Raw genomic sequence first — 26870 nt, 5'->3', positions numbered from 1 at the left:
GGTGGGTTTGGGGCAGGAGTGACGAGATCTGGGTGGCCGGTGCTCCGCTAGGAGTGAGCATGTTGCTCTAGAAACAAAAAAGGCCTCTTCACCTGGCCTTCCAGGGTCAGGACGCTTCCTGGAAAACAGCCGGGAGACCAGTGTACAAGGAGCAGAGAGACTAGCCCCAGCTCAAGTCCAGAGGTGCGCGTCGGCCAGAGTGCCCCAGAGCGGAGGGTCTGGGCGGTCACTAAGGGTCTTGCTCAACATAGAGGGACTTGAACACGACTCTGGGGACCGTGGGCAGCCCTCAGAGTTTCATGGAGGGGAGGGACATGATTAGTGGCATGTCCCTTATATTATATAAACATTCTGGGAGCTGTGGGGGGGAGGGAGAAGACCAGGTGATGGGTTCCAGAGCTGGTGGTGGCCAACATTAGATCAGAGTCATCCAGACAGAGTAGAGGAGGCAGACTCCAGAGAAATCACTCTGGGAGAATCAACAGGAGTGTGTGACTGAGTGGCTGCTGGGAAAGAGGAAGAGGGAGGGGTCCGAGGTAGCCTCCAGGATGGTCAAGGAGGGAGCCACCAGCGTAGAGTAACCACAGTCATGTCGGTGGGTAAGATGGCTCCGGTGGGTGGACTTCTTTGTGGGTGTAGAGAGTAGGACCAGGCTCACCTGCTAAGCCTGTAGCCCCAATGGAAAGGCCCTAATTCTTCTTCACCTCCTGATAAGAGAGGTGGCAATGTATTAAGACCGCTCTTGACTCTAGGTGACAGTCTGTTGTTCAATAAACCAGGCTTTGAAAAAGATTAGAGGGCCCATTTATTTCGCTCATAGATTTTAATTGCATGTACCCATTTCTGAAGACGAGACATAGAACTATTAGATTGCAATATGCCTCATTCTGGAATAACCTGACTCATGGACAGGTGGGGTGCAAGGAATGTTATGTTAGGCCTGACGGGGCTAGTTAGTTGTCTGAAAATACTCATTGGCTCTCTCTTGGTGAACCCAGGCTCTCTGTTAGCCTGCAGGGCATGCTGGCTGTCCTTGGGATTCAGACATGCTAATGACATGCAGGCACCCTGACTGTGATTGGCACCTGTCTGCCCCCAAGTTCAGAGGAGGCAGGAGGAGGAAGGAGGAGGCTGAAGTCTGGGATAAGGAGCAGGCTGTGTGCCTGAAAATCTGAGTACTGATTTTAGGTGTAACAGCCTCATGGGAGAAAATATCTTTAGAGTCTGCAAGGCTGAATGAAACTGTATGAAAGTGATAGGGTTTAGGTCATCCTTGAGACAAACAACCTGCTAGGTTTGGATCAACCAGCTCGATGTTTATCAGTGTCGCGCAGACACCAGTATTAATCGGACAGATGCGGTCTGGCCCTTGGTGGCAGGGTGACCAATCGCAGGAAGACTGTGCATTTCAAAGTTTTGATCTGGGCTCAACTTCCATCCTTCCTCCCCCAAGCTACACTGAAAGCTGACTGGGTCATGTGTTGAAATGACTCGGGGATATGCAAAAGCTTTAATCATTTATCAAGAAGAAAGGGCAGGCACTTCACTGCCGTTTAGATTTTGAATTTCTAATCTTATTGGTTCGCTCCAGTTTTTCTGCCCTTGCAGCCCCAGCCACGAGCTGATTGGCATCACTATTATGCTGCTTCGCATCTTTTCAAAGTCAGGACTATTCCATTTGAAGCCTCCCCTAGGACAACTGAGTCAACAAAAACCTGTGTGAGACTCACCAAACTGTCACACTCCACAGCAGTACAACCAGGAAGAACCGGAGGGAACTGTGATGTTTTAGTTTCTTGTTTTGTGGGAGAAAGAGGTGGAGGGGGGTTAGTGGATATATTTGCCATGGGAAAACTGTCCAGGAATGGCTTTCTCTCCCTGGATTATATTTTTAGTAAAGTTGCCAATAATCAGGATTTGCATAGACTAAAAGCCCAAGGAATGTTTGGAAATCTTCTCTTCCCCAGTTTCTGTATCCCGTAACCACAGTAACAAGACCTTTTAGGGTTGAGCTTTTTAAGGAGCACATTTTGATTTGTTAATAAATATTGCAGATGACAGGAACAACTCACTGTGTACTATAGTTTTCGATGTGCAAATGAACAAACTTTTGGATGCCTTTGGGGAGCAACACCCGGTAAGCCTGCGTCTATGTGGTCACCTTAGCCATGAAGTTATCCCTTCTTTTTCATCTCCCAGGAGAAGAGTGAAGGATGTCGTGTTACTATCAGGGGAGGGGGAGCCCTCTAGTGGAAAACCGTCAGGGCCGACAGTGAGCAGGAAGGAGAGCCGAGATGTTACAGAAGGTTTGTTAAACTTGGTCCCGCGAGCTGAACTGCGTTTTGTAAACATGACGTGCCTTGTCATAGCCTCCTGCTGATTTGGAAGGTGTTTATCAACAAATCTGACATGTTGAAGAGACAAGAACATATTGAGAGCTGTGCTAAGTAGGGAATCAGAGTAAAGTTGTTATCCTAAGGACACACAACGTTCTTCATAACCCTCACCTGAGGAACCTCGGATGGGCAAAGCCAGGGAGTAGGGGAAATGAATTTTGATAATAAATTAAAAACCGAGTCTAAATTAGTTGAGACGAACCCCCCACCCCCCCCACCCCCCACCCCCCGCCGCGTCCCCAGGGCTAAGATTGGCTCGCCTCCAGTTATCTCTTCAAACAGGACACTCTTCTCTAACCCCGCCTTCCTCAAGACCACCCGAGTTCGGTCATTTGGCCGTCAGTATAACTGACCGTGTTGTTTGTTTGCCTTGTAACTAGGAAGAAAATGACAAGGAATGTTCTCCCCTAGCCCTGACCATAATACGAGCCACAAGCCTGAGGTCACTATGCCAGATTCTTTACAGAAATTTTCCAGCACTCTTGGCTGAGGGTCATGACATTTCTATTGACCCTTCCTTCCTGTCACTCATTATTTATAAATAAAAATTTAAAATCTCAAAACTTTGCAATTTAAAATAACTTTATATATATAATTTTGCATATATAATTTATATATATATATATATATATCTTGTACATGTATGGGTGTTAAGCTTGCCAGGTGGGGATGCCCTGCTATATTTGTGCGTTCTTACCTGCATTCCTAAAAAAAAGATAGAGAGATAGGGTTGGAGTCTTTTGCTCAGAACTCTGTTGTCGACCATCATCCATGAGCTCCTCTCACGGACTCAGAAAGCATGTTTCCAGACCGCGAGCACCCGACTTTGAAGTCACACGGTGAAAATCCTGACTCGGCACCCTGTTGCTGAGGCCACAGGTGCCGCTGTTTCTAGTCGGTGACACTGCAGAGTCTCTGACTGTCTAGGCAGCAAACCCGGTTTGTCTCTTTCTGAACCACAACAACAACAACAGCAAATGGCCACAGCAAGGATTCGTAAATCCTGTCGGTATTTCAGGGACCTGCTAAGGTGTCGTATCTCCCTTGCACCTGCTCAGCCTGGCAAATATGGCCGTTTCTGGATTCTCAGGGGCCTTCCCCTCTAGGGGACTCCCATGGGTGCTTGGCCCTATGCTGCGTGATGTAGGGGCTGAACTCCGTGCCTGTCTGTCCTGTCTCCCTGGACAAGCCTGTGCCCCTGAGGGCAGGGCCCGTGCATGACACACCCGGGGTCTAGTTTCTGCATTCTCTCACCCATTCACTCATTCATTCACCCAGGAAACTGTTATTAAGCCTGTCTGGGGCCAGGTCCTGTTCTCTGCTCTGGAGACATATTGCTGAACTAAATGAGTGTGATCTTTTTCCTAACAGAGAGAAATGTGGGATAGTGAACCTTAAACTCTTAAGCACAAATGAAAAATTTCCCCAATGAAAACAGAAATGAAAATGTGCACCGCATGATAAAAAGTCACCCCGGAAAAAGAATATGGTGCTCTGAGAGAGAGTACGGGGGCAGGGGGGAGGGGGTCTTATTTAGACTGGGAGTCAGGAAAGACCTCTGAAGTGGTGATGTTTAAGGAGAACACTGAAGACAGGTGCTATTTCATGCTCTGGGGAGTGGTTAACCAGCTCTCGGGTCACGTGGTACAAACCTCCTAACTCCTATCTTTTTTTTTTTTGTATTTTTCTGAAGCTGGAAATGGGGAGAGACAGTCAGACAGACTCCCGCATGCGCCCGACTGGGATCCACCCGGCACGCCCACCAGGGGTGAAGCTCTGCCCACCAGGGGGCGATGCTCTGCCCCTCTGGGGCGTCGCTCTGCTGCGACCAGAGCCACTCCAGCGCCTGGGGCAGAGGCCAAGGAGCCATCCCCAGCGCCCGGGCCATCTTTGCTCCAATGGAGCCTTGGCTGCGGGAGGGAAAGAGAGAGAGAGGAGGGGGGGGGGGTGGAGAAGCAAATGGGCGCTTCTCCTATGTGCCCTGGCCAGGAATCGAACCCGGGTCCCCCACACACCTGGCCGACGCTCTACCGCTGAGCCAACCGGCCAGGGCCAAACTCCTATCTTAAAGGCAACGTCTTCCACTGCAGCCCACTCCTCCCCCTTATTTGCCGCCAATCTATATGTGTTCCTTCCAGCGGCCCTGGTTCTGGGAGCCCATGGCGAGCCCTGCGGTGTCAGCTCGAGCTACAATGGAAAATGAAACAGTTGGACCTCAGGGCTACTTGCAGAGTTAGGTGAAGGTTATTCTCACAAATATAGTGATGACGCATTTTAGCAGTCTCTTAGGACACTTATCCTAACCATGGCACGATGACCTTGACTGCAAAATACAAAGCACATGGCCTTTGGAATTTAGCAGATCTGGGTTTGAACCTTGCCCTGTGACCTTGAACAGACAGTCTCATAGTCTCAATTTCCTCATCTGTGAAATGGGGGCAAGCTCACTGACACTCACAGGTTTCAGGAGAATTGGGGAGACACGCTCCGGCACACAGAGAAGGCAGCTCCTAAAACCTTCATCACAATCCGCTGCTCTTTCTCTCTCCCTAATTTTCTGACCCCTCCTGCTTCCAGTTCTCCCCTTTGCTCCATGCTCACACGAAAGCCACCCTCCCTCCTTCAAAACCAGCCCCTTGAGGCCGAGTCTGCCTCAGCTATGAGACAGAACGGGCCACCCAACAGCAGGAAGGGTGAGTGCCAGGGGACTGAACGCGGCTTAGCGGCACTCAGGAGACTAGCCCAGGGCAAGACAGGGCGACAGGACCAACTCCCATCAACAAGCTGCGGTCAGCAAAGGACCTGGCCCGGGAGTGGGCCTGGGACAGCAGGCACGGTGGTCACTGAGAACCTGGGAGCTGGGTTGGGAACACCCAGACTGAAGCCCAGGCCTGCAGGTGGGGCTCAGCCGGGGGAAGAGGGCCTGTGGTTTAAGCTTCCTTAAGAGTTATGGGAGTGCCCTGGCCGGTTGGCTCAGCGGTAGAGCGTCGGCCTAGCATGCAGAGGACCCAGGTTCGATTCCCGGCCAGGGCACACAGGAGAAGCGCCCATTTGCTTCTCCACCCTCCCCCTCTCCTTCCTCTCTGTCTCTCTCTTCCCCTCCTGCAGCCAAGGCTCCATTGGAGCAAAGATGGCCCGGGCGCTGGGGATGGCTCCTTGGCCTCTGCCCCAGGCGCTAGAGTGGCTCTGGTCGCAACATGGCGATACCCAGGATGGGCAGAGCATCGCCCCCTGGTGGGCAGAGCGTCGCCCCCTGGTGGGCAGAGCGTCGCACCCTGGTGGGCGTGCTGGGTGGATCCCGGTCGGGCGCATGCGGGAGTCTGTCTGACTGTCTCTCCCGTTTCCAGCTTCAGAGAAATGCAAAAAAAAAAAAAAAAAGAGTTATGGGAGTCTCCCCCTCTCCTTCCTCTCTGTCTCTCTCTTCCCCTCCCACAGCCGAGGCTCCATTGGAGCAAAGATTGCCTGGGCGCTGAGGATGGCTCTATGGCCTCTGCCTCAGGCGCTAGAGTGGCTCTGGATGCAACAGAGTGACGCCCCAGATGGGCAGAGCATCGCCCCCTGGTGGGCATGCCGGGTGGATCCCAGTCGGGCACATGCGGGAGTCTGTCTGACTGCCTCCCCGTTTCCAGCTTCGGAAAAAATGAAAAAATAAATTAATAAATAAATAAAAAGAGTTATGGGAGTTTGAGCAAAAGAAAGAGTCCACTGCAGGTCCCCAGGCCGAGGGGTGTGAGCTGGGTGGGAGGTAAGTCTCCACGAGACTTGTGGGCAACTGCCTCGAGGTCCAGGTGAGATCAGCCTTGGGAATGGTGCTGCGCAGGGCGAACAGGGAAGGAGAGAACTCCGAGAGGTGGGCCCGAGTGGGCTTGTCTGCAGCTGTGCCACGTGATGATAATCAAACCCTCTTCTCCCTCACAGGGAAGTACAGACGCTTCCAGCTTGAGAAAGGCCGATCCCAAAGGTCGGAGTGCGCTGTTGGCTGACATCCAGCAAGGAACTCGCCTCCGGAAAGTCACACAGATCAATGACCGCAGTGCCCCGCAAATCGAGAGTAAGTGAGCGTGTGGGCCCAGACCGACTGCCGTGAGCCGCGGGAGGCCAGTGGGGCTCCGCCCGACCCTGCGGGCTTGCTCGGGGCAGGGGCCACGTCTGTGGCCCAGGACAGACATCATACCACCTCAGACCCGCTCGGTGTCCAGGCCACATGGGTGAGAGAATCAGAACTTCCCTTCCAGGTGTGCAGACAGTTCATGGAGCATCTTCTACCATCACCCCTTGGATGCTTAAAAAAAAAAATCTCATGCTGAGATAACTTTGTAAACTGTGATAAAATACATATGCTGAAAAATTCAGCATTTTAACCATTGAAAGTGTTCAATGGCATTTAAACATTGACAGTGTGGTGGTAGCTATCACCTTCACCTAGTTCCAGAACATTCCATCACCCCAAAAGGCAAGGCCGTATCCGTTAGCTGTCACTCCCCTCTCAACCAGGGCAACCATTAAATCTGTTTTCTGTCTCTATGGATTTGCCTATTCTGGATATTTCATGTCAATGGAATTGTACAGTATGTGGCCTCTTGTGATTGGCTCCTTTCCAGGTCCATCCACGTAGCAGGAGCCAGCACTGCACCCGTTTTCTATTGTTGAATAATATTTCACTGTATGGATACACCACTTTGCGTTGGTCCATTGTGAGGTAACACTTAAACATCACTGTGCCAACATAGTGAGAGAGACTCAATGAGAGGAAAAGTCAAGTTTTAACATCAGAAAATGCAATATTTTTATTTTTCCACAAGGAAGAAGATTTATTCAAAATTCTCTCACAGGATCGCATGACTGCAGCCCTCTATGTCTTCTAGAATATGCTAGGGTAAACAAGCCCTGTGCTTGGGTCAGATGACTTCTGATTCTCCTCCCAGGCAAACCGAGGAACCTCTTCTAGACTCAGTTTGCTCACCTGCAAAGTGGGAGAGATAATACCTGCTCTTTTTGTGTATGTGTCAAGATTGTGGAAGGTAGCCCTGGCCAGTTGGCTCAGTGGTAGAGTGTCAGCCCAGCATGTGGAAGTCCCGGGTCTGAGTCCCAATCAGGACACACAGGAGAAGCAACCATCTGCTTTTCTACCCCTCCCCCTTCTCTCTCTCTCTCTCTCTCTCTCTCTCTCTCTCTTCCTCCTGCTCCTCCTCCTCCTCCTCCTCCTCCTCCTTCTCCTTCTCCTCCTTCTCCTTCTCCTCCTGCAGCCATGGCTTAAATGGTTCAAGCAAGCTGGCCCCGGGTGCTAAGGGTGGCTTCATGGCCTTGCCTCAGGCACTGAAATAGCTTGGTTGCAGAGCAATGGAGCAGCGTATTGCCTTGGAGGGGGCTTGCCAGATAGATCCTTGTTGGGGTGCTTGTGAGAGTCTGTCTCTGCTGCCCCACCTCTCACTTAAAAAAAATTGTGGAAGGTTAAAATAATAGATACAGAACTATTGATCAATGTAAGGTATTATTATGTCTTTTTGCAATTTCAATGTATGTTAATTCTCAAAAATAGTCCTAAAGATATGATCGTATCTAGTATCTGTAATTATATATGTTAATACACAAGTATACACAAATTATTGAATATTTTAAGAAGCATTTTCAACAACTACAATAAAAATTAGTTTCTGGTGAGGCGCATTGATTGGTTAAGCCCAATTTACAGATAAGTCCATTATATTGGAACACTCACTTTCTAATCAATCATTCCAGTGAGTAGGTAATGGGTAATATTAATGTTGAGAATAACCCAGCTATATTCCTCCACCAGTGGGCACTGTGCCTTAAGTTCTCTGTGCGTGTTAGCTGCAGGTAATGAAGATCTTTTGCCAGAAATCCTTGTCTAAGCCGAAGGTCTTCTCATCTTACGTAGTTGGTGACCACACACACCTGGAAGGTGGCACTAGTGATAGTGACACCTCTTCTCTGGGGCTCACGAGCTTTCTCTTTCATTGAGGAGAAGGCGCAGGGACGCGTGCGGGCTCAGGGAGTGAGCGCTGGGGAAGGGAAGTGCAGACGCACAGGTCACTGCAGACCTCCACTTCCTGCGGCAGATCGGGCCAGTCTCTGCGGAGGACAGACAAGACGCTAACATGACCGTCTGAGTTCCATCTGCGGTGTTTCTCTGGCTCGTCCTCCCACAGCCGCAGTCAGTGGAAAACAGGACCAGCCCCACACCTGCAATGCTTGGGTTTTCTCATTTAAAAGGTGCTGCCAGCCCTGGCCGTTTGGCTCAGTGGTAAAACGTCGGCCCGGCATGCAGAAGTCCCGGGTTCGATTCCCGGCCAGGGCACATAGGAGAAGTGCCCATCTGCTTCTCCACCCCTCCCCCTCTCCTTCCTCTCTGTCTCTCTCTTCCCCTCCCACAGCAGAGGCTCCACTGGAGCAAAGATGGCCCGGGCGCTGGGGATGGCTCCTTGGCCTCTGCCCTAGGCGCTAGAGTGGCTCTGGTCGCAACAGAGCAACGCCCCGGAGGGGCAGAGCATCGCCCCCTGGTGGGCAGAGCGTCGCCCCCTGGTGGGCGTGCCGGGTGGATCCCAGTCGGGCACATGCGGGAGTCTGTCTGACTGTCTCTCCCCGTTTCCAGCTTCAGAAAAATACAAAATAAATAAATAAATAAAAGGTGCTGCCAGGTCCTCCATTGGCCTCTAGTCAATGGCAGTGGATAGGTCACTTGGTTTTGGTCCTTTTTCAGAGCGGTTGGCTACTGCAGGATGGTTCTTTGGGAGGCCCAAAAAGGGCACTAAACAGGGCCGGACATGAATCTGTGGGTTATAGAGCAGGCAGAGAGTGTATGGGAAAGATGCTACCTAGAAGGTGACACTGCAGGTCAGAGGACGGGAAGGCTGTCACGGGCAGTGTCAGACCACGGCCCGGGATGAGAACCGGCCGCTCAGCTCTGCTCACAAGTCCTCATCTACTTGCCTCTTCTCTCTAAAGGTTCTAAAGGAACCAACAAAGAAGGAGGAGGCTCTGCCAACTCTCGAGGAGGGAGCACCCCCCCAGCCCTGGGGGATCTGTTTGCTGGTGGCTTTCCCGTGTTGCGACCAGCAGGCCAGAGGGATGCAGCAGGTAAGGCAGAATCCGGACTAGCTATCTTGTGGCCTTAACTCCTTCGCTTGTAGACTCCACTGGGCAATCCTTCTCGTGCAGGTAAGTGACATGTTTTTAGAGAGCAGCTGTGTGGTAGGGGATCTGCTTTGGGGAACCTAAGCACCGGATGTTTCCAAAGCACAGAATTGCACTCAAGGGATCTTTTACATCATCCGTCAGATTAAATCCTCCCGTTATAACAGATGAAGAATGACTTGCCATAGTGCATAGTGTTTAGTGACGGTGTGATTGTGGAGCAGACTGCAAAGTACAGACAGAAGGTCCAAATCACAGTAGAGGATCATAACGACATCAACTGTGGCCTCACTGGCAATGAATGAGTCATAAAGGTTCTTAGTCATTGTGTCAGTTAGGTAAAGCTGTGTAACAAAATACCCTAAAACTTAGGGTCTTTTAACAACCAATTATTTTGTTTATAATTCATGGATTGGCAATTTAGAGTGGTCTCAGCTGGGCTCCGTATAGTATGTACAGTTTGGTGAAGTGGCTTTGCTGATCTTATATTTCTTATATCCTTGGTCCTTCAGGTGGGATGAATGGCCTGACTGAGCCTCATAGTCACTCAATATGTAGCAGAGTGTTCCGGATTTGTTTTCATAGTGGTGGCAAGGTTCCAACAGAGAGGACAGAGCATATAATGTCTCTCTTGAGGCTTAGCCTTGGAATTGGCAAGGTATTACTTCCCATTACAGCCTCTTTTTCAAAGCAAATCATAGGGGTGGGGAAAGACTTCATCTCTTGTTGAGAGGAGCTGCAAGATTATGTTTCAAAGGTTAAGGAATCAGGAATGAATGGACAATCAACAAGGCCATTTTTGCAACCAGCTTATCACAGTTGTTTGTGTTTTAGTGGGTATCAGATGTTTTGAAAACACTGCATTGAAGTAGGAAAATATGTATTTATTGTGTGTAAAAAAAAAAAAAAAAGTTTTTCCTTTATTTGGAAAAACTCAAAGCATTGCATTAAACCAGGGAATATCAAGCCCCAAACATTCCTGGTATAGAATCATTTACCGTGTGACTCAGCTCACTTTCTCAGTGGGCTCCGTGGCTCTTTGACATTAGGGAGTGCATTTGCTGCCGTCCCCTACTGATAAGAGCTCTAGGTTGTTTTGAGATCCAACTTGAACCTTCTCAGAGGCTAGCTACTTCATTTCCTTGATTTTCCTGAAGGTCATCAGACAAGAGAGTGCCGAGGTCACCCTGAGAGTTGGCGCCCTACTGTGCCCGCTTCTTTCTCAAACTCCCTGCACGGCATCAAAGAAACACCCTTCAGGATATTAAACTTCCACTAGTTTCTCTTCACAGAAATAACCCAGCCAGGTTTTAACAGGGATCAGACGCACGCGTCAGCCATTTGAGCCACGACGTGAAGTCAAGCATCGATCTCTTTAGAGGGAATCACAATCCATAAGGAAGTGACTAGTGATGCCTGTGACAGGAAGGAAAGTCAAGGACAGGACCAACAGGTAGATGCATGGCCAGGGCCAAGTCAGAGTGAGACAGCCATGGCTCTTCTCTCTCAGAACTCTCCCATCGGCCCCCTTGTCGTTCAGAGAAAAGGACTTAGGCCTTCGATATCTCCTGATCTTCGTTCCTACCCCTCTGGCTGGCTCCAGCCCTACACTCCAACCACACACTATCTTCTTTGCTGTTGTCACACAAACCAGGCATACTGCTGCCACAGGGCCCTTGCACAGACTGCTCCCTTGGCCTGAAACACTCTTCCTCAGGTGTCCACATGGTTCACTGTCTCCTTCCCTTCGGGTCTCTGCTCAACTGGCAACTGACCAACTTATTTAGTCAGACTTAACTCATCCATATAAAATAAGTCCCACCCCTCATTCCCTATCTCTTCTATCTTGACTTATTTTTCTTGTATTACTTACCACCATTGGACGTATTACATAATTACTGGTGTATTTTTTGCCTTCTCCTTCTAAATGAGTGTTCCATGAAGGCAGGAAATGTGTTTTGTTCACTGCGTTAAAAATGCCTGGCACATAGTAGGTGCTCAGTAAATATTTGTTGAATGAAATGTGTGAGTGAGTCGTATGGTTCCTGGCTATACTTTCGGAACCCATGAAAATATTTGAATTTCTTTTAATATCGGGGGGAAAAAAACACACACAAACTTTTAGGGTCAAAGATTACATTTGTCTTTAAAGCAGTGCAGTCACAAAAATGTAATTCAAAATATCTTTTCAGGAAGAAGAGGCCCACAAAAGCAAAAGTGTCCAGGGTCTCCAAAAGTCATAATAAGGTCCTGACTTAGTGTGCTCCCAGAGAGTGATCATTAAAATAAGGTGCAATGAGTAAATATCACCAGGTTGTCAGGAATGTGTAGTGAGACTTCCGTGCCATCCAAGGTCTTCTGGAAACATACGCCCATTAAAAGAAGACTTGGTTCGTCTTTTGAAAAGCCCTGATTCCATTCCTATCGGAGCTGCTCCCTGGATGCACTCACGCTGGCCTTGCCCCACCCGGTTCCTGGTCTCCGTTGGTGTTTCTGTTGGCGTTCTCGAGCTAGCGCTTATGCTGTGTTGGAAAAGCCTCCTCCCTTCCTTCCCCTGACACTCACGGTCCGGCTCTCTGCTGGCTGGATGCCTGCCTGCTTTCTTCACCTGCACTCACGCTGTCAGCAACTCTGTCTCCCGCCGGTCTCCCCTTAAACGCTCGCTGCCAGCCCTCGGCGTGATCCCAGAGTGGGCCTGAACAGAAGCCAAAGGCATCGGATTAGTGCCATCTTGCTTCTGCTGCTCACGTTATGATAAACATGAGCTTGCCCGTTTCTCATTTGGTCGGCTCAGTAAGCTGAGGCTCCTGTCCTTTTTGAACTGACTCGCTTTACGGGTTTTTGCATCTTGGCGACATGGTGTTGTTCTCAGTCACTTAAAAAGTTTGGGTTGGAGCGTCGGCCTAGCGTGCGGAGGACCCGGGTTTGATTCCCGGCCAGGGCACACAGGAGAAGCGCCCATTTGCTTCTCCACCCCTCCGCCGCGCTTTCCTCTCTGTCTCTCTCTTCCCCTCCCGCAGCCAAGGCTCCATTGGAGCAAAGATGGCCCGGGCGCTGGGGATGGCTCTGTGGCCTCTGCCTCAGGCGCTAGAGTGGCTCTGGTCGCAACATGACAACGCCCAGGATGGGCAGAGCATCGCCCCCTGGTGGGCAGAGCGTCGCCCCTGGTGGGCGTGCCGGGTGGATCCTGGTCGGGCGCATGCAGGAGTCTGTCTGACTGTCTCTCCCTGTTTCCAGCTTCAGAAAAATGAAAAAAAAAAAGAAAAAAAAAAAAAGTTTGGGTTGGTTATTCAGGGGCTGATTCTGACTGGCCCCCAAATGTGTTATCCCTTGACATTCATCCAGCATCTGGGCACAAGGAGGTTTTGCCTCGCTTAGGGAGCTGCCCGGGCTCCCCATCTCCATCTGTGTGGACTGTGGAAACAGGTTTGAGAAGCTGGAGGCAGGAATCCCTGAGGCTGACCCCTGCCTTTGACCTCACATAGAATGTTAGTGGAAGGCCAGGTGGGGGATTGCCCTCCCGGACCCGGTCAGCCAGGCTGCTCTGGCGATGCCTGCCTTAGAAACCCGGGGGGCACGAGTCAGCCAGAGTGGGTATCTATGCTAAGGCATCTCTTCCAGAACCACCCCAAAGAAAATCCTCAACAGACAAGTAATAAGGTCACTGCCTGGCCTCCAGAGCCGTTGTTCCACAGCTGAGACCTGGAACGAGTAGTGTTGTCCAGGTGACTGTCAGGTCCTAGCCAGAGGAGGGTCCTAATTGGAAAGGCGGACGCTGCAGTCCTGCCCACTTAGCTTCAGCCCGAGTCACCTGGATCACACCTTGCTTTGATTGTCTTGATTTTTGGCATCAAGTACTTTGGGGTAGGACTTAGCACCTGGTTGGGAGAAGATGCTGGAGCCTTACTGACCAAACAGCTCAGAAGCAGCAGCAGAGGCTGGGCAGTGACCTGCCCTGAAAGCTGTGTGTCCTGCTCTGCGGCACCCAGGAAGCTGGAGGCATGAGAAGCTAGCGTGATTTCAAGGGCGTTCCGCGTGTTTCCTTGCAGATTATAAAATGGAAGGGTGCCGGGATAGGGCTGAATTCCTCTGAGACAGCACAGTATTTACTGGGAAGAATTATTTTTAATGCAGTGATTATGGATCTTCTGTACAGAAAACAGGAGGTGGAACCTTTTTCTCCTTAAAGGGACAGAGGGACTAAATGGAAAGAACTAGCAGTGACAAAAGGGTGTGCAGCGTGACAAGGCCCCTCCCAGGGAGCAACCCCATAGCAGTTGTCCACCAACACAAATGCGTACTGTGGGCCATTAGCTGTTGTTGAAGCCACGAAGCACTGGATTTCAAGTTGGGGTTGACGTGGTGGAGGATGTGTGGGGTGAGGAGGCCAGACGATCAGGAGACAACTGAACCCCTTAGAAATGGGCACACACCCTTGGGAAAGGGAGCTTGGCGCATCCAGAGGCCAACAGACTGGGAGGTTCACAGTCACTGGGCCTGGATCTCCAAGAAAGGGCGTTCTTCCCGCTGGCTTCCAGGCTACTCAGATATTCAGGGAAGCGTGCGGCTTCAGCTCTGGACGCAGAAACTAAGGTCTTGTCCACAAACGCTGGGAGTGAGGAACACCTCCCTCCCCAGTAGATTCTGGTTGACACGTGAGGACCCAAACTAGGACTTAGGACTGATGGACCTACAGTGAATGAGTGAGAGGTGACCCGGAGATGAGGCAGGGCGGAGGGGGCGGGCGGAGTCCTGCGCCGTGGGCGGGGGGACTGGGAGGCCCTGGCAGAGGAGGGCGTGGAATGCAATCGAAAGGTTGGTGGCCCGAGCTGGGCTTGTTCCAGAGAAGGACATCGCCATAATGCTGTCAAAGACCTTAGGGCTGATCCCGCTGCCCCTCTTGTGTGACAGCTGCTACACCTACGGCCTCTCAATGGACAGGCAGGGAGAAAGCAGCACCTTGCTGTTCATTCACCAACGTCATGCTTGAGAGCTGGGTGACTACTGCCCACACTTGAGGTTTCTCTTTCCTCTGTCGCTAACTCCGAACTTGTCTCACTTCCAGGTGGCAAGACAGGGCAGGCCCCTGGTTCCCGAGCGCCTTCGCCCCGGCTTCCCACCAAAACTCTCGGCGGCCCGCTGAACCCCCCGGCCTCTCCCAGGCTAGGCGGCGCCACCGAGGCGCACGGCACTGCCAGGACAGCCCCGCCCCGCCCCAACGTGCCCGCCCCGCCCCCGCCGCCGCCTCCCCTACCCCCACCCCTGCCCTCTTCGTCCCCGGTCAAAGCCCCGCTGGTGTCCCCGCCCGGCTCCCAGACCAAAGGGAACGCCCTGGTAGCTGCACCCCCTCTGCCCTCCGCGCCGCCCCCTCCGCCCCCTCCGCCTCCGCTTCCCCAGGCCTCCCCTCTTAGTGACAAGGCGGGGAAGCCCCAGCTGGCCCCCCTGCAGTTATCGCCCATCCCACCCCCGCTCCCTCTCCTCCCGCCGTGCGGGTACCCCGGGCTCACTGCGGATGCTGCCAGCCCCACCCAAGACGCTCGGGAGCCCCCGGCCCCGCCGCCCCCGCCACCCCCGCCACCACTCCCCCTTTATGCCGCATGCACCCCAAGGTCCTTGGTGCCTGCGCCCCCTGTGCCAGGCACGAACAACAGCTGTGAAACCCCACCCCCATTGCCCCCCAAGTCCCCCAGCTTCCAGGCGCAACTGCCCAAACCCAGCGCGCAGGCCCTGCCCGCTCCGCCGGCCCCGCCCGCTCCGCTGGCCCCGCCCGGGGCTCCGCCCTTCCTGCAGAAGAAGAGGCCTGGCCGAGGCCCAGGTAAGTCCAGGGCGGCGGGTCAGAGGATCGCTCCATGCTGGCAGCAACTGTGGAGGCGTCAGGGCCACAGTCAGAAGCCTGCTCCTGTGAGCCTCTTGGGAATCTTAGCATGTCTTCACTCTTGGGATTTGGGTTTAGAGCAGACCTAGTCAGTGTCCCTGTGGATCGCAATGAAGACTTGTTATGGGACTTTGTGTTGGGGGGTATTCATGTTGGAGACAGGAAACCACGAGTGAGGAAGGCTGGAGGACTTGTCCAAGATCATGCAGACCACCAGACCGGGGCTCTGGCTTCAGACATTTTACTATCGCTAAGTGTGTGACCCTGGACAATCCCTTAGCCTCTCTGTGGCTTCCTTCTCTTCATCTGCAAAGTGGGAATAGCAATAGCTCCCCCCTCAGGCAGTTGCTGGAACCCCATCTGACAACAATGAGATCTGAGGAGGCCTATCTCTTCTTCTTCTTCCTTTTTTATTCATTGATTTTAGAGACAGGAAGAGAGAGGGAGAGAAACATCAATTTGTTATTCCACTTATTCATGCATTTATTGGTTGATTCTTATATCTACTTTGACCTGGGATCAAACTCATAACCTTGGCATATGGGAATGACTTTCTAACTAACTGAGCTACCCGGCCTTGGCCGAGGACTATTTATTCTTAATATCATCATTCAGACTCAAATTTACTCCCTGGAGTGGAGGAGGTTTGGGGTGCTTATATCTCTAACCAGCTCTTCCTGTTTAATTTTTCCTAACTTATTAGAGTCTGGCTTCCAGCCAGAAATTCACAGGACCTCCGTAGAATGGATTAGCATTCTGCTTTTTTTAGGGGCAGGTTTTCCTGCTGACTCGAGAAAACTAAGGGTCTGTATCTTCAGCCAAATGTTAATAACACCTGTCTAGCAGTGATGATTCGGATGGGGTCCACACGCCCTGTGACTACGTTCATGTAGTGGAACGGCTTCATTCACTGTTGGCGTTCCTCTGAATGAGCTGCACACCCACCCATCCACACACACACTCATGCTTGTGTGTAAACACACTCATAACACCCTAAAATTATTTAAAGAAACACCCACATCCACACACACACCCCAACACACATCCACACTTACACACATATTCCTGGGTCTCTTAGAAAATCCTGTGATGCATCAAGTTCCTTAAATGTATTTCCTTACATTAAAAATAATACAAGCTCATCGCAGCACAAATAGAAAGAAATTGAAATCACCTAGAATAGCATCACCCAGAAGTAATAACTGTCATATTTGGATGTTTACATTCTTTTTTTCTGAATATATCTATATATTTACATAGTTAATACCACTTTGTATATATACTCTTTTCTATTCTGCTTTTTTAAATATTATATTAAAAGCCCCTTTGTTAAATTGTTAAAATTTCTTTATAAGCATATTACTATGATAATCAGTATATATATTGTGCTATTTTTAGTGTTAGATGTACAGTTGAGTCCATTGTTATTGTGAATAATGTTGCAGGAAACCCACATATAGCAATTGTAGTCTACATTTCAGATATCTTTGAAGACAGGTTTCTAAAAGGGAATTCCTGGTACAAAAGGCAAGAATATTTTTTTAGGCTCTTAGTCACAGAGACAAGGTTCTAATCGTTCTCTTCTCAACCTACTATTCTCCATAAGGGTCAGAGTTAGAACTGGCGGGCCCCTTCTGATACTTGTGATTCTTAAGTGTTCATTGTGTGTTTACACACACACACACACTGCTTTAGATTCGGAGAGATCTGAGTTCAGTGCGTGGTAAGTGACCTACTCCTGTGTAACCTCATCCAGTTTCTTTTTAATGTTCTTGAACCTTGCCCTCTTTTTATTTGACAAATGGGAATAATACGAATAACACCTTTCACAGAGGATAGCGATGCACATGAGATGAGAAGAGGTGCCTGCAGTGCGCTGCGTGTAGCTGGCTTATTTCCTTTCCTTCTCTCTTTCCACGTGGAGGGCAGCCTTCATCCAGAGGGGGTCAGCAGCGCCTTAGCCCCATTGGTCTGCTTGTGGGAGCAAGGAGATCCCAGCGCCCCCTGGTGCCGAGGAAGGGAACTCCGGGAAGGGGAGGAAGGAAGAGATTATTTTCTTAAAAAGCTCAAAGGAAGCAGAGTGTGGAGCACTGTCTGTCGGCCCTCAGGCATGGGCCTGCATGCACACGTCCCCCCACATGCTCGAACGGTCCCTCACTCCTGGGGTGGCTCAGGTACCCAAGTGCAAGGCCCGTGCCGGGAGCTGGGGAGGGAGCCTGGCAGCCTGGACCTGGGCATAGAGCGGGGGGAGGGGGGAGCAGGAGGTCTGTACTTTGTATTGGAAGGCAGAACTGTCATGGTGCCCTTTGGACTGGACTCTAGAACTCTCTCGGTGGTTCTTATCCTTGGAGAACGCTTCCAGTTCATGGCGAGCCGTCCCAGCTCCTTGAACTCCAGGCTAGGTTTCTGGGCCCTGGTCACATGGGTCTGGTAGAGATTGAGAATGTGACCAAGAGGTCACAGACTGGGGGTACAGCTCAGAAGTGGGGAGTTGAGGACATGACGGACGTGTGAGGAAGGGGGGCAGGGAGTTGGGCTGAGCAGACGGCTGGTGCGGGCTGAGGGCTGCCTCCTGCACTGGGTCTGTGGCTGCAGCGGGGCTGGGCAGAGCCCGAGGGGAGGGGAGGAGCCCTGAAGGTGGCAGGGGAGAGCGGACAGCTGCCCCAGGCGGTGCCAGCGGGCCGGGCACCCTGGCCTGCTCCAGAGCAGGAGACGCAAGGCCAGGAGCAGATGCTTGTCTGGCCTCTTTCCCTGTGTCTTTGGACGTGAAACTTCGTTTTCCATGAACAAATCAAGGGTAACTTCTGGGGGGAGGAGAAGGAGGCTGTAATTGTGAACATCTTGGCACAATAACAGCGGGTGGTTGTCCTCATTTCGTGAAGCGGGATGAGTAGAAGGCCTGCCCGCCCAGACGGGCCAGACAGCCGTTCCAAACCGCCCGTGAGCCAGACCGAAGTGCTTGGGCAGAGGAGAGCGAGCCTTCCCCGGGGCCATCGGAGTGTTTGATGAGGAGGTGGGATTCGAGCTGGGCCCTGGTGGGTGGGCGTGTTTAGATTGGAAGGAGAAACGAGGGTCTGCAAAGCAGGGGAATGGGTGTGAGCAGAAACACGGGACAGGAGCAAGCCCCCAACGGCTGTTAATCTAGCCTCCCTCTGAGCCTCACCTACAGACAGCCCTCCCCTTTCTGAGGACTCTGCTGTGGTTCCCCTTGGGGGCCGTACCATCTGGTGATGATGGCTGTCATTGTCAAGATTATCCCAGCAGCTACATTTACTGAGCCCTCACTACATGTGACTTGACTTAAACCAACTCATTTAACACTCTTTATGACTCTAGGAGGTATGTGTACTATTATTATTCCCATTTGACAGATGAGAAAACTGAGGCACAAGAGATCGTCTGTTATTATCCCAAATGGAGAACTGAGATTCAGCTCCAAGCAGGTTGGCCCCAGAGGCCGCCCTGTCACTCTCCATATCATATTACATCTGAAGGTCTCAATACCTCACCCCTCACAGGAGGTTACAGCATCCCGCCCCCATGCATTCCTGTATCTGAACCTGCCGTCCTCTTCTCTGTCAGGGACCAGTGGGGGGAAGCTAAACCCACCCCCGGCACCCCCGGCGAGGTCACCCACCACAGAGCTTTCGAGCAGAAGCCAACAGGCCCCAGGCTGGACCCCGACACAGCAGCCCGGAGGTCAGCTGCGGAACGGGAGCCTGCACCTCATTGGTAAGAGGCCGCTCACCTGCCCTCAGGCCACCGTGAGGAAGTGGTTCCCTCGCCCCCCGGAAGGAGCTCGCCAGCCCAGGGTGCAGACTTTGCAAGAACAGGGCGCCCACTGTATCACAGAACAGCCCACAGGTTGTGTTCAGAATCAGGTTTCCCTTGAGGCTTTCTGGACGGTTCCAGAACCCACTCTGAACCTTCTGCCTGAGTTTAGAGAGAGGGAAGAAAACCAACATTTAAACTGTGTGTCTATCTCCACGGAGAAATCCGTGCATAAGACTGAAAGAATAGAGTGGTTTGGACAAGATCAACAGATGGGTGGAAGGCCCAGCAGGCAGGGGGACAATTAGGGCAAAAATATGGAGATCAAAAGGAAAGTCACATGGGGTCAGATGTGACCAGAAATCTTTGGATGGCACTGTGGGTTGAGCTACTGTCAGACACAAAGCCCAGGTCACAAAGCAGGGACTCAACCCATGCAAGGGCCACAAGCCCCCTCTCCTCTTGCCGTCAAGAGCTCAGGACAGAACCTGTCTGCTTTGGGGAGCCCAGGTCCCCAACTGCACACAGGCCATGCTCCGTGTCATCATCCAGGCTGAGGACTCCTGTTTGGCCCACTCGCCCACCCCCCACCAAAACCCTCCCAGCAGCTGAGTTGGGGCTTCAGGCCGGGGGGACTTTACTGTCCCTGTTGTCGCCTCTGTCTCTGGACCCTGGATAGCCCTGTGGCACTTCCATTCCCTTTAGAAGCTTTCTTAAGACGTTGGTTGACATAACTGGGGGTGGCTGACGGGGAGAGTCTTCCTGATTGTCCTTGTCCCAGCTAACCAGTAAAAATTGAGACGTGGAGGGGATGTCTTGAGGGGGGGAATAGCCCTGCCACTGAAACCTGCACAGAGCAGGCGAAGCCGCGTGCTTCTGGAAATTACGAAAACTTGGGTCATCACCGTAACCCGAGTAACTTTGCCATTTCCCACGTGTGCAGATGACTTTGAGTCTAAATTCACGTTCCATTCTGTGGAAGACTTTCCTCCGCCGGACGAATATAAGCCATGCCAGAAGATCTACCCCAGCAAGATCCCCAGAAGTAAGTAGCACCCCGACGGGGCTCCCGGTTTTCCCTGAGTCCAGAATCCGGTGCTCGGTGTGCACTGATGCTGCACACTGTCTGTCCTGCCTCCCCTGCACCGAACGGCAGGACAGGGCTATTCGTACTTCTGGAAGTTTCAGAACATTCATTTGTCCTGGTTCCCCAAGGAGCCATTTGAGAGGCTGTTACACAATATCAGAGTTCATTGTTTAGCGTCAGATTGGGGTGAATGTAGTACCCCTTGACCCTTTTTCTCTCTGGGGCTTTTGACTCAGGAGCTGAACACCCCAAGGAAAACAGGCTGCAGGAACTTTGCGTTAATAGCCAGGAAAGAACCTGAAAACCCCCCAATTCAGAACTCTGGGCAGACGGTGAAACAGGTGTCCTCAGCTACACGTCGGAATGACCAAGTTAACTGCAGAATCTCGAAGGCCAGGTTGCACCTGGACAAACTGAATTAAAATGCCCGGGTAGGACCGAGGCATTGGGAATGTGAAAGCTGCCAGGTGATTCCCATGTCCAGCTAAGGCTGAAAGTCTCAGGCCAGTGCCAGCTGCGTCCTCCTGGTGCGGCCGGGCTTCTCGAGAGCCTTCACTGGGCTGCGTTCCGAAACTGGAAGCGGGAGAGGCAGGCCGGCCGGCCCCTCAGGCCCGAAGCCGGGAGGCAGGTGCTTTAGGAACAGGGGTAGCAAAGCAAGGCGGGGTGTGGACCACACAGTGATGCTGCCTGTTAGTTAAAACACGGGCCAGTTGTTGTCTGGTCCTGAGCCAACCCGACGGGGCAGAAGCTGGTAAGACGGGACAGAGTCAACAACGTGGGGAGAGGGTCGGATGTGCTCCCTACTCACAGCCCAGTCCCACACCCCTGTGATGGGACCAGGGTGAAAAATGATCAAATCATCAGTGTCCGGGCCTAGCCCGAGACCAGGAGCTCCCTGAGTCTCCTTCACGGGGACCCTGGTGAGGTCCCTGCTCCAGAGTTCAGCCTCCTGCTGGTTTGCACCTGTCCACCTTCCTGCCACAAACCCCAGGGCTCTGTTACACCCAGACTGCACCACACCAGCGTGACCACCTGGCCCCTGGAGGCTTTTCAATCCCTACGTTAAACCAGAGGGGTCAAAGGTTTTCTCTAAAGGGTCAGAGGTGACATATCCAAGGCTCTGCAGGCCTTGTAGTCTCTGCCTTTCTCCTCAGTTCTGCCGCCTCCCGGGAAAGCAGCCACAGGCAGTATGTAAATGAACGGGCAATATGTAAATGAACGAGCTCGGGCTGTCTTCCAATAAGACTTGATTTACAAGCACAGGTGCCGGCAGGTTTGGGTCTGCTGGCCCTGTTTTGCTGACGTCTGCCCTAAAGCATTCCAGAAAAGCAGATCCTTAAAAATCTCCTTCCGTTATACAGCCTCTCTCAGTGAGGGGCTATGGGGTCCTCCAACCTTGAGTCTCAGGAAATTCTTTTTTTTTTTTTTTTTTTTTTTAATTTTTTTATTTATTCATTTTTAGAGAGGAGAGGGAGAGACAGAGAGAGAGGAGAGAGAGAAGGGGGGAGGTTCTGGAAGCATCAACTCCCATATGTACCTTGACCAGGCAAGCCCAGGGTTTTGAACCGTCAACCTCAGCATTTCCAGGTCGACGCTTTATCCACTGCGCCACCACAGGTCAGGCTCAGGAAATTCTAATGTAAAGTTTCTGCATTTTGAGCCCATGGTGACCAGTCTCATCCCTGAGAATACGAGGAACAGCCCACACAGCTCACCAGGAGATGGCACTTGGCAGTCTGTGCTGTGTTCTTGTCATCGCAATGAATTTTCAAATCAGTGCCCAGACCAAAACACAATCGGGAGAAGGAGGAGGCGGAGGAAGAGAAGACCTACTCAATGAACTGACGTCCTGCAGACCAGGAGTGGCATTTGTAATTGGCAGACAGAAAATGCTTACATAGCCTTCTCGGGCAATTAAATTAGCATGTCCCTGCCGTCCCTGTGAGCCGCAGGGTCGAACCTTATTAATTATATTAGTGCGAGTCTGATATGGGTCATGCCTGCCCGATTACATCTCTCCATACAGTCTTCCTCCTGCTCCCCTTGAGCTGTTTCCCCAGATTGGAGTTCTTCGTGGTCTGGGAGACAAGGTCGGTTCTGCCAGATCGAGTGTGCACCCTCTTCTGTGACAGTTCTGGCTCCTTGCCTCCTCCCTGCTTCCCTCTCCTTCTGACAGACACACCGCACGCAGATGCCCTGATGCTTCCTTCTTTAAAAACAAACAAACAAAAATGCCCATCTAATTATGGTTCAAAAATACATAACATGAAATTTGCCATCCAAACCTTTCTAAGTGGACCTACCGTTCAGTCGTGTTAAGCAGTGGTCCCCAACTGTTTTGGGGCCACAGACCGGTTTAATGTCAGAAAATATTTTCACGCCTTTAGGGTGGGACGGATAAATGCATAAAATAAAATTATAGGACCGGCGTAAAAACTGGTGTTTTTAAATATAATTGTCGAGACAAGCTTCAAGAGTGAGTCTTCGACGGATGTAACAGAGGGAATCTGGTCATTTTTTAAAAATAAAACATCGTTCAGACTTAAGTATAAATAAAACGGAAATAATGTAAGTTATTTATTCTTTCTCTGCGGACCGGTACCAAATAGCCCACGGACCGGTACCGGTCCACGGCCCGGGGGTTGGGGACCACTAGTGTTAAGGACACTCACGTCATCGTGCGCAGTCTCCCTTTCATTTTGCAAAGCTGAAACTCTGTCCCCACTCAACCACAACTCTCCACCCATCCCTCCCCTCCCCTCCCCCAGGCGGCCACCTTCCCACTTTCTGGTACTATGAGTTCTACCACTCTTGGTAACAACACAGGTTGTTACCAATCTTTCACTATTATAAGTCCCGTGATGAATATTTCTGCTTCTCTCGTTGCTTTGTAAGGAGCACAGCAGCCCGAGTTGTTCGGAAGGCTATGGGACATGGTGGTTTAACTCCTTGTCTGGAACAGAAGCAGGACAGAAAAGGCTTGTACTAAAAAAAAAAAAAAAAGGCAGCAGAGGAAGGGTCACCAAGGCCACCGTTCGGAACACCTACTCCCGGGACAAGTTCTCACAGGATCGCCTGGGATGTGGATTTCAAACTTGGCGGTGCCAACCAAACCATGTATCTGCATACGCACGGGTGTGCATACACATACGTGCCAGAGGGGAAAGATAGATATACACACCACACTTATAACAGCGGTGACTCTGGGATAGAAAATTGGGATGGGTGGGAGGGGCAGGCAGAGAAGTCACTTCAGGTTGGCGTTCTTTTTCTTGTTACGCTTTTCTGGTACTCTGACTTCTCGATTATGAGACTGTATTTGGATATAACTTGTATGATATTTAATTTTTTTTTTTTTTGTATTTTTCTGAAGCTGGAAACGGGGAGAGACAGTCAGACTCCCGCATGCACCTGACCGGGATCCACCCGGCACGCCCACCAGGGGCCACACTCTGCCCACCAGGGGGTGATGCTCTGCCCCTCCGGGGCATCGCTCTGCCGCAACCAGAGCCACTCTAGCGCCTGGGGCGGAGGCCAAGGAGCCATCCCCAGCGCCCGGGCCATCTTTGCTCCAATGGAGCCTTGGCTGCGGGAGGGGAAGAGAGAGACAGAAAGGAAGGAGGGGGGGTGGAGAAGCAAATGGGCGCTTCTCCTATGTGCCCTGGCCAGGAATCGAACCCGGGTCCCCCGTACACCAGGCCGACGCTCTACCGCTGAGCCAACCAGCCAGGGCCACTTGTATGATATTTAAACATGATGTGGTTCAGAGGACGAGGTGGATCCTGATGCAGCAGAGCCTGATCGGTCAGCACGGACTGATCGTTTGCCGTCTATTTAAACCCCGTCTAGCACAGTGTGTGGCGCGTTTCGAGGACAGGAGACGGCAGTTTGTTCTGAGCGAAGAAGCTCTCACATGCATTGAGATGACAGGCCTTAATGACTTGTTCCCCGTGCCCCCACCCCCGCCCCCAGCATATTGATATTGAACATGACGCCTCTGTAGTCACAGCCTGAGACATCAAAGCAGAGGTGGAAACACAGCGTTGGGCCAGCGGCCTGGAGGTTTTAAATTGATGGGCTCATGTTACTCCGGGTCCCTCTGCGGTGGCCCTCAGCGCCGCTGTAGCCCGAGTCCCCGGGACCTGCACAGCTGGTCCCTGGGCCAGCAGATGGTGAGATTGCTCCTGTGTCTTTCAGGCCGTACACCTGGTCCCTGGCTCCACGCCGAGGCTGCTGGGCAGAGCTCCGATGACATCAAAGGCAGAAATTCTCAGGTAACAGGTCCCCCGGGTCCCTCAGAGACGGTGGAGAGTGCGCTTTCTCCTGCCGGCTTCACGTGTGCCCCAGACTCTGCAGCCTCAGGGAAAGCCACCGGGGGTCCCTTTGTTTCCAGGGGGAATGACACCCTCAGAATGTTGAATCTAAAGAGTGTAAGGGGTGGGGTGTCCCTGGAATCACCACCATATACGGAAGCAAGTTTGGCGACCAGAACCCCTGGGGAATCATTCTGCAATCATCCACCCCCCACTCCCCATCCATTCTTCCTCCTTATGTTGGCTTGAGAAGCTCAAGAGAACAACTCTCTAATGCAAGGGTCCCCAAACTACGGCCCGCGGGCCGCATGTGGCCCCCTGAGGCCATTTATCCGGCCCCCGCTGCACTTCTGGAAGGGGCACCTCTTTCATTGATGGTCAGTGAGAGGAGCATAGTTCCCATTGAAATACTGGTCAGTTTGTTGATTTAAATTTACTTGTTCTTTATTTTAAATACTGTATTTGTTCCCGTTTTTTTTACTTTAAAATAAGATATGTGCAGTGTGCATAGGGATTTGTTCCTAGTTTTTTTTTTATAGTCCGGCCCTCCAACGGTCTGAGGGACAGTGAACTGGCCCCCCCGTGTAAAAAGTTTGGGGACCCCTGCTCTAATGTTTATGGAACATAATTTAGTGTTCCCTCTCCTCTGTAGAAACAGGGCTTCTTACCGTTGGGTTCCCCTACCCCCATCAACATTTTATGTTTTTAAAACTTTTTTTTTTTCATTGAGCATTTTTATTTGAAATTTCTGGCTAAAGCAAGAATGTGCATAACATAAAAAAAACAGCTGGAAAAAATACTGGAAAGGATTAAATAACTGTACCATGTCTTGAGGATGGTTAAGTAGTTACATTAGACACGATGATCGAACAAGAAGACCCTCGACAATGCGTTTAATATCATTTTAGAGAAATTGTTTTTCTTTAACCGAAGGGAGAGGATTCTGTTACTATGGTTTGGTATCATTTGATGTTCCCAAATTGGAAATCTTAAATTTAATCCCATACGGACATCAGCATTATAATTTATTTTTGGCCAGTTCAAGCCCTGGCGGCCAGAGGACAACTGGGAGGGGAATCGGCCTTTGTGATGAGTCAGGAAATGCCCGCTTCTCACTCAGGACACGAGGACACGTGGACAGCTGGGAGGGGAATCGGCCTTTGTGATGAGACAGGAAATGCCCGCTTCTCACCGAGGACACATGGACAGAGTGTTTCTTAACCGGGGCGGGCGGAGATGTCGTCTCTCCCTGCACATGATAGGGCCTCATATGTAAAGACCCTTTGTTTCTTTGAAAACACCCACTGGGTTCTCTCCCCTGGCCTCCTACTGGTTTGGAGTTCTCTGTGACAGAAGGTGACCCGCAGGGCCCTTCTGCAGCTGTGTGGGACCTCACGGAAAGTCCCGTGAGAAGGCAGGGACCAGGTTCCTGGAGGCTGGGCCGTGTCCCTTGAGGGAGGATGGCACCGCCCCCTTTTACAACCGCAGCTAATCTGAGAAACTGCAATAACCATTCTCAGGTGCCCACAGGGCACATCCTCGCAGCTAAGGGAGAGGTGCACACGAGCAGGAGAAGAGAAGATAAAACCGTTCCCAGGCATTTGCTCTGGGAAATGAGGGACTGAGTTCTAGTTTCTTCGTAGCGCCTTTCTGCAGTTCCTGAATTTCCTACAATGAAGGCATTACTCCTGTGACCAGAAAGACATAGTCATCATCGAAATAACAGTGCCTGCATCACGGAGCCCCATACATTGTTCAGATAACTTGCCCATGTGATCTCACTTGACCTTTTCATTAACCCTGTGACGTGAGCTGAAGAGCTGCCTTTAAGGGGTTTCTTCAAACCTCCAAGGGGTTCACAGGCCCAGACCGCTGACTCCTGGTCCAGTGCTCCTCCCACAATGCCTCACTGCTTTTCCTGGCATGTTAGAACCGCCAGGACAGAAGTCGCCCTCACCGTCACATGTGCCAGGTGTGATCAGACGTCGTACAGTGTCTGGACCCCGGCTCACGGCAGACCCACGCCTCGGTCACCGAGCCCACAAATGTCCAGTCAAGGACGGACTGTAAAGTCTGCCTCGGTCACCCCGTAGTTATGATCTTCCTTCTGTCCAGCTGGACACCACCTTAATTCATTTTCACTTCAGGAAGACAAGAAAGCAGTTGCCCAGAGAGGTCACTGGGCTCCGGAGGCTGTTCTTTTATGGCCCCAGGGCCCCAGGGATGGTGCTCAGGAGGGAGCCCTGGGCTGGAAATCCGAAGGCCGGGGGCGC

The 26870-nt window shown here is 51.5% G+C and overlaps 1 protein-coding gene across 2 annotated transcripts in view; it reads left to right on the top strand.

Moving 5' to 3' along the window:
• WIPF3 (WAS/WASL interacting protein family member 3) overlaps positions 1–26870 on the top strand; it is a 74938-nt gene that overhangs the window by 47113 nt on the left and 955 nt on the right. For both annotated transcript variants that reach the window (XM_066354182.1, XM_066354181.1), the window contains exons 3-8: positions 6315–6447; positions 9363–9494; positions 14617–15366; positions 19009–19158; positions 20141–20242; positions 24482–24558. In XM_066354182.1, the coding sequence (XP_066210279.1) occupies positions 6315–6447; positions 9363–9494; positions 14617–15366; positions 19009–19158; positions 20141–20242; positions 24482–24558 (1344 nt within the window). The remainder of the gene's footprint in view (positions 1–6314; positions 6448–9362; positions 9495–14616; positions 15367–19008; positions 19159–20140; positions 20243–24481; positions 24559–26870) is intronic.

Source organism: Saccopteryx leptura, chromosome 12 (genome assembly GCF_036850995.1).
Source record: "Saccopteryx leptura isolate mSacLep1 chromosome 12, mSacLep1_pri_phased_curated, whole genome shotgun sequence".
Lineage (NCBI taxonomy): Eukaryota > Metazoa > Chordata > Mammalia > Chiroptera > Emballonuridae > Saccopteryx > Saccopteryx leptura.
Note: the sequence above shows the minus strand (reverse complement) of the source record. Positions and strands in the feature narration are given on the sequence as shown.